Raw genomic sequence first — 21,615 nt, 5'->3', positions numbered from 1 at the left:
GCACTAAAACGGATGCAATTACAGAAAAAATCCGGTGGGTCTCAAAATGTTTTCAAAGAAATCATTTTTTTATTAATTTTCAAACTTAAATAACTCGGTTATTTTGGACTTATCTGAAAAATGGTAAAGAGAAAATATGTTTCTTTTATCGAGATCTACCAGCCCTAAAAATATTTGCACTTATTTAAGACTCACCCTGTATATAAAACTATCTTTTATTGATATCGGGTTAATCAATAATTCTCCCAACGAGCTCGACATGCTGATGATGTTGCCAGTATTACTCATCAAGCAATACTACTGTTATATTAATCAATTAAGGCCGCGTAAATAAACATGACATATACAGTTTTATATACTAATTCGTTATAAAAAAATTAAATCGTAAAAATATTGTAAATATATTTCTGCAGTTTAAGTGTAAAATTTTGTTGCTAAATATCTACTATACATATTATAAACGCGTGTTCAAATAATGGTGGAATATATATCAACATAAAACGAGATGTAATTAACGAAATATCGTCGTAACAACAGCTATTTTAGAAACTAGTGTCTAGGTTTACTTATTTCACTGAGATTTATGAAAAAAAATCCTTTGCCTTGGGTACAGATACCATCACGTATCTTCGGTAAGAACGACGATATTGGACTCGCACTAATGGGCCACCATGTATATTAGTGTAAACGTTTTTAGGTTCGTAGTTTCATTCTCCTGAAATTTCTAGACGGTATATGACTTTTACGTTAACCGCATAATGCACATTGGTGGATTTGTAAATTTACAGTAATTTTAATTTTCTACACAATATGAAAAAATAATTTTAATCCGAGGCATTCCTGGTAATTTTTGAAAAACGCTTAGTCTTTTTTTATTAATACTTTACGAAGTTTTTGTCTCCAAAACTGTCACACAAAATACTTAATGTAACACATAATTTCCCAGAAGAAAGTTTATTATTTTTTTGGAACGGAGTGAAAGAACCGTAATAAAAAAGTTTTATTACGCGAAATAAAACCTGTAATCAACCCACAGAGACCGAATATTGCTGTATTTCGGGAACTACACTGCCCATCAAAAAAAAAAATAATAACTGAACGCAGTAAATTTCAAGTCTATTTTTTAAGGTATATAAGTTTTGTTTAAACCATATTCATCCTTTTAAAATTATTTTAGTTTTTTGACTGTTTAGTGTATCTGAAAAATTATATTCAGTATTAATTTATATCTGTTTAGATAATACTTCAGCTTGCCCACCAAGAAAAATAGAGTGAAACCAACTTTTTCCAATTTTTTTTCCGTCATTGTATTACTGGAAAGTGCGTGACTCCAAACCATACTTTTTTTTATTCATTTACAAATGTTTCTATTCGTACTTGATTGCAATTTGTTCCGTTTTTATTACATGGAATTGCAGTAAAATGTATTTACATTTTATGGTTCCGTTCTAATATCGACAGCATGGCGAAGGTATCACGCGAATCTTTTATTGGAGCGGTGTACTTAAATGATTAACAGATTTTTTGTTTTTCAAGTTTTATTTTTTAATTACTGATTCTAGATATAACAATAATATATAGGGTGTCTCTTATTTAAGTGCAAGTGTAATAAGCTCTAGCGCGAAAAATAAGTTATTTTTTGCACTAGTGTTAAAAAATGACTTTTAATACAGTAGATAGTGTAAAAAATAGCTACTTTTGGCACGACCGTAAAAAAATAGTTATTTATGATATAAATGCTAAAAGTGGTATTTTATTTTGTGAGAAGGGAAGCTTGGGACACGACGCCGAAGGCATAGTGTCCCATCCCTTCGAACAAAATAAAATCACTTTCAGCACGCATATCATACACTATTTTTTCTACAAACAAGTTTATGCTCGTATATATAGTCTGTCCAACGAGAAGATCCGTGACAGTGATAGATGTGTCTGTCATTTTATTTTCAAAGTAGTTTATTTTATTTTACAAAGAAATAAGTTGGTACAACTGGAACACAGCAGGAAATTAATATATTCAAAATTTGACTGACAAGACAAGTGATTACTTCAAAATACTGTGAGAAAACTGTATAAAATTGAAAAAATGTAATAGAGTTATTTTATTTAACAAAAAACGGTGTTACACCAAACAAAACAAAAAACGGTGTTATTTAACAAAAAACGGTGTCACAACCAAACAAAACAAACAAGAACAAGACACCACATACCAAAAAAATATAAAAAAGAACTATTTCTTACTTCCAAGCTTCATAAAACTTCCCGCATTTATGATTATATTTATCAATATAACTTATGTACAAATACACATTTGGAATTTGTAATATTCCACAGGAATAAATAAAACAACATAAATAAAACAAACTATTTTATTTATAATAACGCTTACCAAATTTTATACCTTAAAGGTTGATTAATTAACTTTGATCTTAATTTTTTTAAACCAGTACTTTTTGACATTATTTTTCTGCAGTACTAAAATTCATTATTTACCTATCGTGTGATGTCGATATTTTACAGCTACTCCAGTTTGTAGTATGTGTTTAGATGATCCTTCTACCATATACGAGATGCACTTATCTACGACGAAATGGTATACAAACTTTATTGATGGTAACTTTATTGGTGTATAAAACTTTCTGTCTGGGCAGCGAGTATTATTAACCATAAACTGTGCTCTGGGTCTACAGTTAATTTTCACTCGATTTCCTCCACTTGACTTCAAAAGACACAAAACACACGTAATAACAGGAATCAAAATGCATCATTTTCCAAATCGCAGGGAATTTGACAATAGTTGCCACAAAATTATAACCTTTAATTTGGCAAGACTTTGACAAGCGTCAAAAATCTAAAGGCGAGTTCATACGCATCGGCGTCCGTTTGTCGTTCATCGTTCCGTCAAACCAATAAAATTGAAATACGATCTGTCATTTTTTAAATAAACCAATAAAACTGGTTAAAAACAACAAGACACGACGCATGACGGATTTATATTTAAACCCCTCCATAGTTAAATTAAAAATTAAGTGCTAAAAGTGGTATTTTATTTTGTGAGAAGGGAAGCTTGGGACACGACGCCGAAGGCATAGTGTCCCATCCCTTCGAACAAAATAAAATCACTTTCAGCACGCATATCATACACTATTTTTTCTACAAACAAGTTTATGCTCGTATATATCAAGGTATTATTACTTTTTACGTTAATGAATAATTCACAATAATATGTCATTCTAAAATCAAATTAATTATGAAGTTTATGGTTGCTATGGTAATATCGCTTCAATGTTAAAAGTAAATCACGTGACTTACTTTTAGCACTAGTGCTAAAAGTAAATGACTTTTACCATCAGTGACATAATCTCACATTTTAGGCACTGACAGGATGCATTAAAAATTACATTTTTACTGACGTTTGTAGAAAAAATATATTTAAATGACATAAATAATTGTCAAATTCGACGAGTCTAGCCATAGTTTCTCGATATATAATAATTACTTTTAAAATATTTTAATATTATTTGCAGCGTTTGACATTTTTTGCAAAATTTTTTGTGATGTTTGAAAAAAATAGCATCTTCTATTCGGAAAAAAATGATTTTTTGTGTTTTAAACTTACAGCCTTGCCACAAAAGCATCATTTTTACTTCTAATAAAATAATATATTATTTTTTGTTTCATTCTGTCTCTTTATCTTTAATTTCTTTCTTGGCGAATATACTTTATCTCTATCTTCTGCACAAACACACATACAGGTGTAAACCACATCGTATCCTTACATCATCCCTATCCTCCTAACCTTCCCTATCGATCTCTATCCATCTCGATCCGACTCTAATAGGATTTGCGGCTCTACCTGACTAATTTGTAAGATTAGGGCCCAGATTAGGGACTTGCGGAAGGTGTATTAAATGTCCTTTAAACTTAAACCCTTACCCGTTCTACAGCTGTACGTGGTGGTCCATTCAGATCTCTTTATATCTGTCACTGTGTGGAAAACGCAATCCTTGTAATTGGTAAAGATATAGTAGTAATCTGTGGTGTTTTTTTATGATCAGGAAAAAGAAAATTTGCGGGATTTTTAAAGGAATTTTATATTATAAGGAAGTTTCATTGAGAGATTAATGCTGTCTGTGGATTTTATTTCTTAAGAGTATTAAGAATTAGCTGACTCGTCTAATTTCGTACTGCCTGGCAGTGAAGTGAGAGTTTTTTTGTCTATCTTGTGGTACGGATGACTATTTTTATTATATATGTTTTGTTTTGCGGCTTTTATTACAATTACTTATTTTGTTTAAAATAAAATAAAATAGAAGCCTTTGAAATGTAGTGCTACCGCAGAATCCTTAAGGTTTCTTGGACCGAACATACAAGCAACGAGGAAGTTCTTGGACAGCTGAACAAAGATCGAGAACTGTTAATTACCATCAAGGCCAGAAAGGTTAGCTACTTGCTTAGACACATGCGCGTGGTACCAAATATTATATTCCTAGTTTTATTATTCAAGGAAAAGTCGAACGTAGAAGATGGGTAGGTCGAAAGAAATTGTCATGGCTCAGAAATATACGGAACTGGACCGGTCTGGGGGTGGAGAGGCTGTTTCATGCAGCAGAAGATAGAGAACTCTTCCACGAAATAGTCATGGAGATCGCCAACGCCTGAAGACAGGCACGGCACCGCTAGAAGAAGACTTATTTTGTCATGTCTGAATTTGTTCATTTGTAATTGATGCAATACGACCTATTCAGTAATTCGCCTTTGCTGTAGAATGGTGTATATAAAATAAATAAATAAATAATAAATACCTTTCTAGATTTAAATATGCTAATTTCCAACTATTTTTCGTTGAACTTCTATTCTATAATGCCTAGTATGTGACTGTTTTACAGTTGAATTAGGTATTTACTTACTTGCTACTGCCATTATTCGCTGACAAGTATTTGACACGCATCAGAAGATGGTTACCCAGAGCGTTTTCTTTCGTTAGCTTTTCAGTGATTCAAAAACCCGATAAGTGATGTTATCTGTCTTCCGCACCCCGAACATTCAAAAATATTATTATTTTGTTGCTCTTTACTTCTTGGTCGTCATTGTTACCTGAGTTTACAATTTTCCTCCATTGCGTTCTATTGTGCCGCACTATTGTGCGCTGTTTCTGCATGCTTACCCCCGTAAGTTTTTCTTGGAAAATATCCTTGTATCTTTTGAGTTGCCCACCCAGTTTCCTCTTACCGTCTACAAGCACACCGTAAAGAAGAGATTTTCGTAGGCGGTTCTATTGCATTCTGTATACATGACCAGCCAATCTTAAGCGGGATTTATTAATCATGACTTGAGCTCTCTCGCAGCTGGCTTTTTCAAGGACCGATACGTTTGAGACATGGTGGTACAAATGATTTTTAACAGTTGTCTAAGGTGCCTCTCTTGCAACTTGTTTAATGCGTTCATGTGGCGGCGGTACGGCACCCAGGTTTCGCTTCCATATAACATGGTGGAGATTATTATTGCTTAATTTCCAGAATTAATGTTGAGGCGCTGCAAATTCTGTGCTGAATTTTAGAGTCGATATTGGCCTTTTCAATAAATTTCAAGTCTAAAACATCGGGTATTTTGGCCTGAATTCAATTCATAATTTTTCTGTACGTGATACGCATTTATTTATAAAATATACATATATATTTTTTAACTATTCTAGCGCGCACATATATATTTTTAACTGTCTGAAGCACGTAATTTTGGTTTATTTAGTATTCTGATTAATGATTAATATAAGTATACTTAATACTTAATTTGTGCTTTTAAGAACGTTCTAATAAAATAAACCCAATAACGACCAAACTTTGAAATAAACTGTAAACGTATTTAGTTTAGCTAACAATTGAAAATCATGAAATTAAGAGGCAACAAACGGCAATATTGTTGGGTGTCGAAAAGACTAGTAGCACTTAGACGCTAGTTATCGGTATCGGCTCCGGTTTTACAAATGTATGTGAAACGCGTTAACAGTAAAGGCGTTTCACATAAAGTAAAGTTTATTTGAGCGTTTTTTAGAGACGTTTGTGGATATTAAGACTTGATTAAGAAATTATCGTAAATATCCTGAAAGAAAAATAATACCCACATACTTTCATACACACTCATATAAATTTAGCTCGTAATATCCTCCGTTTTTTCCCTATCCTGCTGCAAAATCCACAATTCTTCCACGTCCCACTCTCATTTAATAAAGCATAACGGCAACGACGCACGTTCATTAAGCAAAACGGCCTTTGCCTCGGACCCAAAATGACCGCTGCCCAGCTCGTTAAGGCCAAAGAGGGCGAAAGCATGGCGAATTTTTGCCCCGAATTGGACGCGAAACCACTAACTATCTCGTAATAGTTCCCCACTTCCGGGTGATATGATTACGCGTCACGTAGCCGGCGCGGCGAGTGTACAAAATAAATTTGGTCCGGTTGTGGACCGGAAGGAATTTTGACCGGAGCCGAATTAGTCTTTCCGGTGCCCGGAAAATTTACTGGGATAAATACGAGAAGAAAAAACGAAACGCAATACAATATTTCTTGAAAAGAATTCTAGGTTTTACTGTACTAGAAGTTTAAAAAGGTATTGTCTGTAAACACTATTGCATTGAATCCAATCAGAAAATAAGCTTGTGGCAACACTGGGTAACGATCTGTGCCATATGCGGCTAAGAAAATCACTATAATAAACTTGATATTGTACCTTGTTGGCTAGGAAGTATATCTTCATGCATATTTTCATCGATAGGTTTGTAGCTTCTGAATAACGGTCTAGGTAAAGCATCTAGCTCATTTGCCAGCTTAGAATTAGAATTTAGAGTTAGTAACACGTATTTTCATTGGAGGACACTGTCATATTCATTTCAAACCAATAATCAACGAGAATATTCCTATAATTTAATGAAATTACTGTAAATCACTATAACTAATGAATTGTTTGTAATTGAACTGTAATTTCTGTATTATTAATCCGGTAAATGATGAAGATATACAATTTTGATTGATTAAAATTTTATTTTAAGATGAAACTTTTGTTAACAACATTCCGACATCTGTCAAGACAGCGATTTAGAGTGGCAATTTGGTTATGTAAAATTTAGAGTGACAATTTTAATTATGCAAAAGAAATACATATTCAATGAGTTTACTGGTTGCCTATCGATTAACATTAATTTAAAAATAAATCCTCAACATGAATAACGAACAAGACATTTAAACAAAAACAGACCACACAAGACAAATTGTTGGTTAGAGATATAGATGTAGTAGTACTTTGGTTTAATGGCCACAGCTGCCAGGGCTATCCGGCCGGGTGAATTATCGTTTTTTAACAAAAATTAAAAACAAACATTATAAAATTATAAATCTATAATAATAATAAGTTTATAAAAAGCACTCATTAAAAAAATATATGTATATCCATCAAATCCTTCAATTTAATAGCTGTTAGTAAGAAGTTTCACTTCAAATACCCCACATATAGTGTACACACAGTTTTTTTCTTCTTTCTTTTTTTAAATGTAATATACCCCTTCTCCTATACCTAACCTAACCTCTAAAAGTGTTTAAAAATGTTTTTTAAATATTCTTTTACTTTTAATTTTTTTTGAGCTCTGCGAAAAGAAAATTATATTTGCTTTAAACTGGAAGTTTTTAACAGAGTAGTCGGTACTTGGCAAATACTAACTTTACCGAGTATGAAATGGAGTTTTTAGTTGAAAAATACCGTGGTTTCTACTGCACAATATTTGAATGTTAGAATAAAATTAGCCACAGAAATAATTCACCTCGTAATTCACCTACAATTTTTCTATTCTCAAAATAATAGAGTATACAAAGAAATACATATTTCGTTAAAATATGTGATACAATATGTACTTACTGTCTAGCCACTTTGAGTCGTATTTTAGCGTTCTTTTGAAGCTGTATTCTCTACGTCCGGTGGTTAAATTATGCAGATCCGTACGGAAAATCACGGTATCTGCTTTCGTGAATTCGGCATTTGTTCCTGAAACAAACACAAAAGAACGTTTCACTGTTTCTAAAACTACAACAAATTAAATTAACTCATATTTAATTAGAATTGAAGAGCAGACTTTCTAGATGCATTTCCTCCATTATTTCGAATTTTGGCCAACAAAGAAAAACTGCCACGCTTTTTGCAAGAAACTTACCGAAAAATTAGTATACTTGAAAAATGGATAAAAAATCATAAAAATAGTACACCTACGTGAGAAAAATCTAGTTTTGATGATATCTGAAAGAATGAAAAAAACCTGTGAAATTTGTCTGTATCCCTAACTACATGGTTCCCAGTCGTAGTTTAATTCATTATTTTAAGTAGTATTATACAAAAAATAGAGAAGTTGTAGTACAAAAAAAAACTCTTCCATCTGGCAATGACAAACAAACAGCAGTATCTCCACAGCCATACAAGGACATACTTCTTCCGCCAATGAACATACAGCACATAGAAAGTCTACGGTATTTTCGCCATTGAATTCGAATGGGATAAAATGTATTTAACACGTCGTTTCTGGCATCATATTGCAAGTCTGTGTATGTAGTTTGCAATGCCATCTTTGGTTGAAAGTCTTAAAAAATGGATAAAATGCATTTAAGTTTGCTCCTCAATTAATAAAATACGATAACAAGGTTATTGATAATAAAATTATGATAAAATACCTGAATACAGTCCTGGCAAGTCCCCTGGATTGCCTTTTTCTACCCATACAGCTGTAGAATTATCTGTCGGATCGTATGGGCACTTGGCTATGCCCATACCAATTCCAGGAACAAAAGTATTCCGGCTTAGATGTGTAAGATTGGCCTGAAAAGAAAACAACAGTTGTTAAAAATCAGTGTAAATAAATTAAATTCACATCAGATAATTATGAATAATAGGCAGTTAAAGTACGACCAATGACGTATACGTAAACGTATCATTTGACATGTACGCTTGCGCAGAGAGAAATTCACTTGCGTTTATGGATCTGTGATGCGTATTTTCGTTTCCAGATTGTCTTTACAAGAGGAAAAACTTTTTTATTATTGACATTTTGAGAAAAATGCATTCTTCATAAAAATATTTTATTTTCTATGTTATATGTTATACTAGCGTGTACCAGCGACTTCGTTCGCGTCGAATTAAACATTTGTAATGGTGATGATAAAGCAAAGCAAGAATTTCCATTAACATACAAACTGGATAAAATTTTCTCACATTTATGTCAGCATGAGAAAATACGATATGGCGATATTATTATATAACTTGGTAATATTTGAGAGGTAGTTTCATCTCGTTGGAATTCGACTTTCGAAAAATCCGTTTGTCAAAAATAAGCTTTTTACGTCAAGCAGTTTAAGCAGAATCGTGGTTAAGAAATTATCCAACTTTTTGGAACACCCTGTATGATTTTTTTTTAAAAAATATCAAAATATGTAAAAAAAAAACAAATAAATTAAGCTTGTCCAAGCGTTTTCCCGAAAGACTAACCGTTTTTTAAATAACAAATATTGTACTATTTGAGGGGCGTTTTCACCCTCTTGGAATTTGAGATTCGAGAAACCCCTCCTTATCGAACCTCTACACCCCACAGTCAATCCGCTTGCCAAAAATCAGTTTAAGCCGAATCGTGATTACTCAATGGTCATATTTTATGAAACACCCTGTATAAATTTATAAAAAATCCCTTCTTATCAAACCTCTACACCCTAAAGTCAATCTGTTTTCCAAAAATCAGCTTTTTACGTCAAGCGCTTTAAGCAGGATCGTGATTAATCAATGACCAGATTTTTCGAAACACCCTGTATACATTTTTAAAAAATCTTAAAATATGTAAAAAACAAAATAAAATATACGTGTTTAAGCGTTTTTTCGGAAACTTGACCGTTTTTTAAATAAAAAATATTGTAATATTTGAGGGGTGGTTTCATCCTTTTGGAACTGGAATTTCGAAAAATCCGTTCTTATAGAACCTCTACATCCTAGAGTCAACCTGTATGCCAAAATTGAACTTCTTACGATGAGTGGTTTGAGCAGGATCGTGATTAATCAGTATGTCAGTCACTTAAGGATTTTATATATTAGTGTAGATATATTTTCGTTGGTTTCTGGAACATATTTATAATACGGGAGTTTTTCCGCTTGCTGTAGTTGGTGTATGATAGCTAGTTCCTGGTGTAGTATTTTCGCTACGGAATCGTGCCTTGCTTTATATTCGGTTGCAGAAAACATCTGACATCCAGGTACGGTTGGACATAGTTGGATGGAACATATGTTGGATGGCTTCCGTTGTTTGGCACCCGTATCGGCATTTGTCATTTTCGATTGTCGTATCTTTCACAATATACTTTAGGTAGTTTCTGCTTGCGATTACCTGGTCCTGGATAGCCATTACGAAGCCCTCGGTTTCAGGAAACAGCGATTCTTATTAATATAATTTTAATTATGACATATTTTTTGCTATTTTAAAATGTTAAAGGAGTACAAAATTTACTTAATTCATTTCAACGGAAAGGGTGATTATAGTTATCGGAAAATGTGATTCTTGACTATTGAAAATGACTTTCTGAATCGAATGACATATCATGTGTCAACTTTTGACATATTCACTGACAAACAAATTGTATTTTAAATTTCAATCTAGAGTGCTATGGCTAAAAACACTAATTTTTAATCAAGGAGCCTTGGAAAAATAGATTTGACTGTCTAATATTTTAGTGTCTTATTCTGGCCGGTTAAAATATGCCCATATCGTATTTTTAGTCATATTTCAATTTTTTCAAATGGAACGAGGGTGGCTCATTAGCATATTTGGAAAAAGCAATTTTTACTAATAATTTGATACCACACACTTAGTAGGTATTTCAAGTCAAATTGTCGTTATGAACCGCATGTTATAATTTCAAATAAACCATATGCGAAAATGTCAAAAGTTGACATATGATATGTCATTCTATTCAAAGTGTCATTTTCTATCAAATAAAGTAAAAAAATATCAATGGTGCCATTTAAAAATCAAAAGTTGTAGTGACCGAAAACAATTGAATATGTCAATCAATCCTAATTTATGTCATATACTAACATAACAAATATCGTCTTTTTATCTGAAAAAATAAAAAAGTTATAGGGGGTACGCCACTTTCGAGACGCACCCGGTAGGTAAAAAACGTCAACGTATCGAGCCGAAGGAGTTTCGATTTCACCCGATTGATGCCGAACGTACAAATTCAAATAGACAAACAATTCCTTAAAATACCTGGCTCTCAGACATGGCTAGTTAGCGGAGATACTTCAGAAATTTTAGGGTCTATAAATTAATAACATGAAAATATTAAGTCATCGACGAATGTGTACATTACAAGAAAACTGCAGGTTGCACAACGCTCAGTGGAACGAAATATACTGGAAATAACTAAAAAGGACCGTAAAAGAATAGAGTGGATACGACCAAAGACCCAGGTAATAGATGTCATCCATAGAATCAAATCCCCCAAGTAGCAAAAAATATACAACAATGGACCCAACAAAGAGAGTATAGCTAAACATGTGAGGGAGGCTGCACCATAATTGGAAATGGTCGAATAAGCTGAGAATGATGATGATGATGATTAAGTCATTAAAATAAAAGTATTATTTTAAGTTAACATCTGTTATTTTGCAAAGTTAGGAAGGCTAATCTAAAAATCTGTTATTTAATAATTCATTTCCTGTGATAAAAGGAACGTGTTGGCGTCACAAAACGACTGGCAACAACTCCAAACTGGGAAAATTTTCACCACAAGCCGCTCGAAATAGATATTAACCTATAAAAGCCATCGTACGTCATCGAATACCCATTTTCCGCACATTCTTCGTTTCCTTTTCTCTCTATTTTACCGTGCTTCTGGAAAAAATACCAGGTCATGGATTTTTATTGACTTCTTAGGAGAGAGGGTGGTGTTGGAACGCGATGTGACGCCAAAGGAAAAAGACAGAAATAATTTGCGCTCAGGATGATATGAGATATAGAGGAATATAAGAGATATTTCGAATCGAAATAGGAGATGTCTTGGTGAAATAAAATATTTTACTTTTTGAAAATTTAGACAAGACATTAGCACATATATGGCATGTATCAGTAAATTATATTTCAATGTTTTATAGAGTTTTTCGGTGGTTTAAAAAAATTAAGAATCTCAATTATAAACTTGTGTATAGCGCTACAACTATTAGGTAATCCTAAAGATAAAACACCTCCACTTGAAAGGTTGGGTGAATGAAATTTCATGTAAAGATTGCAATCACAAATATGTTGGGCAAATTAGAATACATTTTGCGCTCCTCCACATATTTTTGATAAAGATCATTGTGCGGATGTTAATAATTTAAAATTAGTCAGACAAATCTCAAATTACAGGCAATTAGATGCATATATGAGAGCGTGAAAGTAAATCAATGTAAAGATAATATGAACAGAGATAATGGTCCAATTTGTTCCAGTTCTGGGTTCTTATTGCTCTAGTCTCGATAATTAATTGTTACGCTTGATTTGTTGATTTTATCACGTACCGAGAGCCTATACAGGTTGTCCCAAAGATAAGTGCAAGTATTTTAAGGGGTGATCGATCTGGGCAAAAGAAACATGTTTTAAAATAACCTTTTTTAAAATAAATTGATAATAACCGAGTTATTTAACTTTGAAAATTTTAAAAAATAATTGCAATATTTTGAGAGCTGCCAGCAGCAATCGATAATCAGCCCAAAATACCAAGCAATTACCAGAATCTCAGCTTGCTCGACGGCCAGTGTTGACACATTGACTAGAAAGATTTAAAAACGACTTGGAAAATTCAGATGAAACCATTAGAAAACGGACTCGATAGATAGCAGGTCTATGTAACTAGGTTAGAGCGTCGTTTTGTCACTTTACCTAGAACCGCAACTCTTCAATACTTCATTTTATTGTAATTCTTGACAGCGGTACACAGTGGCGGACTAAGCCTGTCGGGGGCCCGGGGCGGCGAAGCTAAATGTGGCCCCCGGTCTGTTTAGATAATGATATGCTTCTAATGCACATTTTGTAAAAATTGAATGACGTATGTATAATGGTTGACAAAATTTAAGTATTTATACAGGGTGTCCCAGGCTGAGCCTGCGTTAGAAGTTTCTAGAGAACTACAATATCTAGATACGAGATTTTGTGCATATCATTGTCTCATAATGAGATCTATCGATTAAAAATATTTTCAATATGGCGGCACTTTCGGAAGTACCGGAAGTTGACAGCAACTTTCTTATTTTAAATGGGTGACCCCATTTTTTATTACATACTTAAATTCTCTGTAAAATTTTATGAATTTTGATATTAAACACTCTATACCTAACGTTAACCGTTTTTGAGAAAAAAAATATTTATAATTTTTGGAGGAAAAAAACTGCCTGTCAAAAATATGTATATAGCCGAAACGTCGAATTTAGTGATTGCCACAGCCACTGTACCATAAAGATGTGGCTATCTAAGTCATGTGGCTATCTAAGTCAAAACCACATGTGGCTATCTAAGCCAAAAATTAAATTGTCCGAATGTCATATAATAATGGCCGCAGCTGTCATGGAATTGAGCGATTAAAAAATTATCATAAATAATTTTTTTTTCAAATGGAAATCAACTTTTTTTTATTTCACTCGTGAAATGGCTTTCGTTACTTCCGTTTTTAAAATTTGTTACTTTTTGACTATACATGTTCCTGTACCTAAAATAAATCGTTTTTAAGTTATTTAAGATTTAGCTTGAAAGCGTATATTTTTCTTGATTTTAACCAGTAGTCTATATGACAGTATATTATCGATCATCATTTCCAAGCTAACTTTGCGCTGTTTTTTTCGATCGTACGGTATATTTTTAAAATATCAACTATTAGATATCACTAAAGAACGAAAATACGAGATATATTTATATAAATACACTTTTTAAACTTTTAAGCAGGCAGTAGTTATAATATAGGAAATTCAAATAATTCATTTTCTGGGTAAAAGAGGTATTTTTTAAAATATAGTAGACGTTGCACTGCACCTAATAGTAATCTACATATATTAAAAAATCTACAGTGAGTAAAATTGATTGAAATATTTTTTTGTAGAAATTTAAAAATGTGAACTTATAACTTATTAACAAAATATAGAATGTGGATAACTTTGGAGGTGGCAACATTGCATTCTCTCGGAGCACTATAAACAAGTTTGCGGAAACTGAACAAGCGGCATTCAAAAGTTTTTCAATATTTTCGGGAAAATGTCAAGAAAAATATAAAATTTTCAACATTTTTTCGCAAAAAAACTCATGGGCGTGTTTCTGGGGTCGAACTATACTATCAGTTAAAATACTTGTACACCCCGTATAAACGCTCAATTTGTACCTATTAGTTTAGTTTTAATCAGCTGTTGATGATGCTAACAATGTTTGTGAAAAGCGCGTCCAGTGTTAAAAGTAGAGTGTATTGTGATTAATTAGTATTTTATTTTGCTGTTGTAACACCAAAGGTTCCAACCCCAACTGCAATCAAAATAATTTGCTTATGTCATGATATACTCTCATTTCAAATCTCAAATTCAAATGTGTCGAATGAAACGTCAAACAAAACAGTCAAAAATGCCCACCCTAGGTCCCCTAGTGGTGGGAATTCTAGTTCCTTAGTTCTAGTTCCTTCAGAGGAATAGTTCCTTGAACTAGGTCTTTAATTCACAATAGTTCCCGACTAACATTGACATCCCCTTTGCTTGCTAATGCGTTTCGTTGTCAGTCAGAACTATTCACAGTATGATCTGTATAATTTTCATAATGTACGGAGATATAACGAGACGTGTAATTGTTTATGTTAAAAACACATAGGTAAGTTTATTGCAGATAAAAAATAAATAAAAAAAAACTCAAATTAGAATTTAAAAAACCATATCACAAATCAATTGGAGCAAATATTACAAAAATTTTACGAAAAATTGCATTTTTCCTCACTTCAAGTTTTTTGTTTTTGTCTAAAAATTCAGAATATCTACTTCGTTTTATAAGATATTTCTTAATTTTAGGGACCTAAAGTGAAATATTCCCATAAAATATATAAAAAACAAACTAAAAATCAAAAACAGTATCCACGACAATTTTCTGTGGTAATTACGCCGCGCCGGCTGTGACAATAGAAAAGGGCGAATCCATCGTCGTCGCCTTGTATTATATCTCGGATCTGCCGACTGAATAGATTCCCGTGAACTAGTCTTTTAATAGTTCCTCTATGTCCGGATCCGATAACATACGGCTGGCACACCCCACACCTGCTTAGCATCAATCGCGCTGGCTCATCCATACGTACATAAACTAGTCTTTTATTTAGTTTAGTTCCTCTAGGTCCGGATCCGATAAAGTACGGCTGGCACTCCCCTCTCCTGCCTATCATCGGGCTCCGCGCGCTAGCCGACCCGTCGCCGTCGCATATTATTCTATATCGGTCACAGTCTCGATCCCGGAATAGGTCCTGAGGAACTAGTTCTTTGAGAAACTAGGAACTAGTTCCTTTCATTCCGGGGTCGGAATAATTCATTGGAACTAGTTCGTTCACGAACTACACACCTCTAAGGTCCCCATCTCCGTCTACCATGCGTAAATACATGAATAGCATTAAGGATTCTCACTATACCTTCCGTTTTCATTTAATACCCGTTCCGTATTTTTTATTGTATTGACGCTATACGTAAGCTTCCGTTCCGTATCAGTTGTATACTTTTTATTGTACAATTATTTATATTACGGAAGTTTTATTTTAAAAATTTGTATCGTTTGAAAAAGGTAATAGATTTAATCAAGAGATGAAAAAATAAATAAATATGAGCAAAATGTTAACAGAGCTGGTACAAATGTAAGAACTTAACACTATTTCCGATACGCTTCAGTCCGCCCGCCAAAAAAATATATAGAAGAAAAGGATATGGAACGGAAGGGAAACGGAACGGATAGTGTGCATTGTCCTATTCATTTACAGGATATAATAATTTATGTAAACGGAAGGTAGCTGATACGGAAGGTATAGTGAGAATGAATCTTTATACTCCTTCCTTAATGTTTTCAGTCAAAGATTTCGAATTATATAAAAAAGTACCAAATTCGAAGGGAGTTATATCTGACAAGCACCGTCAGAATCACATATTTGTCAAATATACTAGTCAGATATAAACAGAGTACATTCCAATGCTAATAATACTGATAGAACCGAAAGCGCGAAGCATTTTCATAAAGGCTATGATAGTAGCCTAGCCCTATCACCTTTACGATGCGGTATTTTTGGATGCATGCAAAGCGTAACGGCGAACGCCACTAACCGTATTCATACGCGATCTACGAAGAATATCCGTCGACGCCCTACCGCATACAGAATAGCTAGTTTTTTTAGTTTTTTTTCTTTATTTCCGGAGCTCCGGAAACAAACGGGCAGGATATCAAAGGGCGGTGCAAAGGAAATAAGGCTACAGGCACGTTGGAGGATATCAAATAAAAAGATAGGTAATGTTGATTTTTCCAGATCTAAAGTCATTTTTGATATGTTGCCTATACAGGGTGGTCCGAACTGTATTCCGGAAACTTCGGCAGCATATTCTGCAGATAAAAATACGTAAAACATTTCGTATAAACGTATGTCCTAAAATGCTTTGTTGTGGAGATACAGAGTGTAGAGGTTTAATTTTTATTTCGATTTTTTCCAAATAATTTATGAAGTAACGTCAATTGGATGAAAATTGGTGTCTGGGAGTTTTTGACATGAGAAATTTTATTTTGATGTCAATATGGCTCCTAGTTGTATACCTAGAGCACCACCTGCATATTTTTTAACTGGTTTGAAGAGTAGTAACTTTTCGTTCGTATGTGTATAAAACTACTGATTAAAAAAATATACATTTACGACATTTTCTACGTAAAAAAGTTCTCTTGGTAAAAAACGCTACGAGACATATTTGACAAAAATTAAACATTAAACAACACTAAATAGTTATTAGACTGAAATCATAAATTTAAAATGATTTTGTGTCAAAAGCTCAACAAAAACTGTTTAAACATCATTTTTTTGAAGAAAAATTTATGATAATTTAAAAAAATAAGAAGTTCCCAAATTTATCATTACAGTTAAATAACTATACAGACCGGACCACCGTAGTAGTAACATAGGCAGAACCGGACGAATTAGCGTATACCCGTCCGCCGGATAAAAAGCAGGCGAAAAAATGCGATAAAATAAAAATAGGTAGATATGTGATAAGAATGTTTCAGAATTTGTATTTATTCGTGTTTTAATAGCCAAAACGAATACATAGATTCTCGCGACAGTTCTCGTGTAAAATTTATTTTTTAAGTAAAATAATGGATGTTTACGAAGTTCGTGAGAAAATTCAAATTGTAAAATGGTATTTCCAAAATAGGTCTTATCGGGATATACAAACAATTTTTCCACAAACTTTTGTAAACAGGCCAATTCCATCTTTACCGGAGTATTAACCAGAGTTATTAATAATTTTGAAACACATGCGGGTGATGCGTGTTCCCACAAAAACACAAAAAGCCTGATGTGTTGATTAATGAAGAACAGGAGTTAAAGCAAGTGTTCATTTGTGCTACCGCGGATCAAAATCCCACGCTTTCAAGTAATCAAATTGCTGAGGTGGTTGTCCTGCCCACAATGCCCGTATTGTTCAAGAATATTTGAACAATACTTTTCCCAACCGTTTATTTAGTGGATATGGAACTATTTTGTGGCCCGCTAGATCACCAGATCTTTCTCCCAATGATTTATTTTTGTGGGGTTATGTAAAATCTAAAGTGTATGGTCATAATAGGGCTAATAATCTGGATGAGCTTCAAGTAAAAATACGAGAGGTTTTCCAAACTATTAGCCCTAATATGTTAGCCAATGTCAGACGGGGATTTTATGATCGCCTAGGCTTCTGTCTAGCACAAGAAGATGGTATTTTTGAACACTTGTTATAACTTTTTGTTTATTTAGAGTAACATTTTATTTCTTTTTGGGTACAGAGAATTTATTTATTTTTAGTTTTGGCTTGTAAACACACTCAAATAATAAATATTTAAGTATTTTCATTTTAAATGTTACCTTAAGTGAAGGTAAACACTTAAAATGAAAATAATAAATACTCGGCATTCCTCGCGTCGTATTCCTAGTCTGCCACGACCGACCCGTCCAAGCGCAACTGCAACTGCGTACTGCCTGACTAACCGACTAGCCGGCAGTGAATCTCGAGTACGAACGCAAAACGGGTAAACGTAAATTCGTCCGGCAACTTGCTATGTTACTAGTAGCCTGGTCTTCTCTGTATACTCGACATGTTTATTTTTTGTCAATAATGACATGTATTGACAATTTCCATTCTAAATATCTAGAGAACGGTGGCTCGTAGCGATTTTTACAAAGTTACCTTTTTTACGTAAAAAATCACGGAAATGTGTCTTTTTTTACTCAGTAGTTTTACACAGGTCCGGACGAAAAGTTATTACTCTTTAAATCAATTAAAACACATGTAGGTGGCACCCCTACAAATAGGGGCCTTATTGACATCAAAATCAAATTTTTCATGTCAAAAAACTCTCAGACACCAATTTTCATCCTAATATTGACGTTACTTCAGAAATTATTTGGAAAAAAATGAAATAAAAATGAAACCGAATCTCCTAAAAACTAAGCATTTTAGGATGTACATTTATATGAACATTTTTACTTATTTTTATCTGCAAAATATGAAGTTAGTTAATATGAAGTCCTATAGAACTACCAACGCGTATTTTAAGCTCTTGTTTAGTTGTTCTTAGCTAGATACTAAATATTCATCTAGGCAAACACCTGCAATTCCACCTCGACTTCCGATCTTCGACCGGAAGTGGTTTCGCTTCCGGTCGCTAAGTTTCGCGCCGCAAACCGGAAGCGAATTGACGTATCGACTTTTGCGGCGCTCGTTTCGCCCACTCATATTTAAGTGGCCGCTTCCGGTGCACGTGAACTGGAACAACGATTCGATTCCGAATGGATACAGGTAATGGCGGCGGTGTTGCACTTTTAACGCTCTCCAGGGAAACGGGAGGCGGTATTTCAGAAAAGTTTGGGAAATAATAAACGTGTATAACAGTTTTTCTTTGGTTTATGTAATCGTTTAAATAAGTAATACAGTATTTTAAATTTTCATAACTATACTCCGGTCAATTTAAACATTTCAATCTACCAAAATTCCGATAATGCTGAATTTTAGAAGAGGCTTTAGAGTAGTTAGTTTTTTTTGAGTAGGCTTTACCATTACAATGAAGAAGAAAAAAGTCTCCATCAATCTCACGTCTGCTAAAAAAGTTATTAAAGGTCAAATGTCAAGGTATTATACAGATCGAACCAAAACTAAATAAACCTCTCTCGATGTGGATTGATTAATTTCTACTGTGCGAGTTAACTACTGATTAAAATGCTTTATAGCGTTATGCTCAAATTACTTGTGACCGTTTTTACAAATTTTAGGCCCAGTTACTGTTTTGCGTGATGTACAAATTAACTTAACTGTTAAAATTGCCTTATATCTATCAAAAATAGTAGATAAAATAGTACTTTAACCGGTAGATTAAATGATATTTTAACAGCGAGGATAGGTTAAAAACTTTATTTCTTCTCGCACGTTTCTTAATTGCTTCCATTTTTGAAAATTTTTGTATTTCTTTTTATAAGCTATTCGAGATTTAAATGGAAGTAGTTTGGATATGGCGTTTGTCGCCTCAGCCTGAATATCTGTTGGTAATTTGCTTATTTCGTTTTGAGCCATTTCTGGCTCCAATTCAATCAGCAATCGATACGAAAGAGAATTAAAAAAAATATTCAGACTCAAAACTGACAACTAAAGAGACCGCTTTATTTATTTGTCAAATTACATATAAACCAATGCCAACCCAGCACAATATTTTTTCTACTCGTAATAAATTCCTTGAAATAATAATTTCTGAATATTTTTTAAAACGTAACTCGATATGGAAAAAAATATTGTTTTATACACGACGATAAAATTGCATTATTGTTTTGTCTAAAAAATAACTATTAAAGGCACAGGCAGAAGTACGGCATTGTTTTAACACCATTCCTATTAAATGTCAGTTATTATTTGCATTCGAGTAACAGTTCCTTTTGTGTCAACACAATTCCTATTTTGTGTAATAGTACACATTATTCCTTTTTTAAGCCAAGAAATTTGGTAATTTAATCACTATTTTTATAGCTAAATCGACTTAACATCTAGACCTAACAAAAGACTATTAACATCTTTAAAGTTTCAGCAACCGTTTTTAATACATATGATCAGTTAGAGACCGACAATCTACACACTCACACAAACAGAGTTAGAGAAAACTTTCCCGACAAACGAAATCCGCATTCGAATACTCTGGATCAGTTGAACCGCAGAGCGGAACAATCTCGGTGGCCGTTCCCAGTTCCAGGGTGTATATTTCGGGAACAAAAGCTCGCTCCAGAATGCCAAATTCGGTATCTCTTTCGCCCGGAAAGTTTGAGCAGCGCGAATTTCGGCTCCGGCCGCTCTTTTGAATCCGGCGGTCCGGAATCTCGGATGTCTGTACCCAGCCAAGCGGAAAAAAGAAAGAAATTGGAAGGATATCCGATTTGTAAGCTCAGAAAAGCTTATAAAATGCCATATCAAAAAAAGAAAGAAACGGAGAATCGTAGCTTCATTAGTTATGACTAATGATCAATAAATTAATTTAATAACTTTTAAAACTTCCAATAACTATACGGACGGAAAAAATGACATCAAAGAAAGTTTATTTAAACATTTATCAGAGTAAAGGATAAGGATAAATTCTTTCGACCAATTTGCTGTTGTTTCTTATTATTTCTAGATGTTTACGCATTTTTTCACTTGCCACAAGGTTGAACGATCAGGTGCGGTAGTTGCTAGATAGCTTTTCTGTGACTTATCCGTTGAAGTTCTTCTCAATATCGTTAAATTTTTTAACAATTATTATGGTGTACTCACTTGTGGCAATCAGGTTGCGCAGATATTCAATGAACGCCATCCTGACAACCACCTTTATGGCAAAATTGTTCGCGAGTTAGTAGCAAAATTTCACGAAACTGGTTCCGTTATGAATAAAAAGAGGCAGAGGGAAAATCCTGTAGTAAATGAAGCTATGGAGGTATTCGTATTGGGCCAAGTTGCAATGGATAGTAAGCTGAGTACAAGAAAATTAGTCAATGAGACCGGTGTGAATCGTACAAGTGTCCAAAGGATATTAAAAAAACGCAAGTTCCACTTGTACAAAATTCAGTTGGTACAAGAACTCAACGAAGACGATTTTGATCGTCGCTTGCAATTTTGTGAAACTATGAGTGAACGAGTGGCGAATGATAATAATTTCCTATTTAATGTGTGTTTTTTGAATGAGTGTATTTTCTTTTTGAACGGTGTAGTTAATCGGCACAACTGTCGGTACTGGGTTGAAAACAACCCCAGGGTTTTTCACGAGGTGCACACACAAAACCATCAGAAATTGAACGTGTGGGCTGGTATTTTTGG

At 33.6% G+C, this 21,615-nt stretch overlaps 1 protein-coding gene across 2 annotated transcripts in view; it reads right to left on the bottom strand.

Annotated features, from left to right (window-relative positions):
* The window catches only part of LOC115884045 (semaphorin-2A), a 443,601-nt gene that overhangs the window by 35,534 nt on the left and 386,452 nt on the right, over nucleotides 1-21,615 (bottom strand). For both annotated transcript variants that reach the window (XM_030902489.1, XM_030902488.1), the window contains exons 5-6: nucleotides 8,706-8,850; nucleotides 7,903-8,028 (exon numbers count right to left, since the gene is read on the bottom strand). In XM_030902489.1, coding sequence (XP_030758349.1) covers nucleotides 7,903-8,028; nucleotides 8,706-8,850 — 271 coding nt within the window. The remainder of the gene's footprint in view (nucleotides 1-7,902; nucleotides 8,029-8,705; nucleotides 8,851-21,615) is intronic.

This window comes from Sitophilus oryzae, unplaced genomic scaffold (assembly GCF_002938485.1).
Source record: "Sitophilus oryzae breed Bouriz unplaced genomic scaffold, Soryzae_2.0 scaffold_2008_pilon_pilon, whole genome shotgun sequence".
Classification (NCBI taxonomy): domain Eukaryota; kingdom Metazoa; phylum Arthropoda; class Insecta; order Coleoptera; family Curculionidae; genus Sitophilus; species Sitophilus oryzae.
Note: the sequence above shows the minus strand (reverse complement) of the source record. Positions and strands in the feature narration are given on the sequence as shown.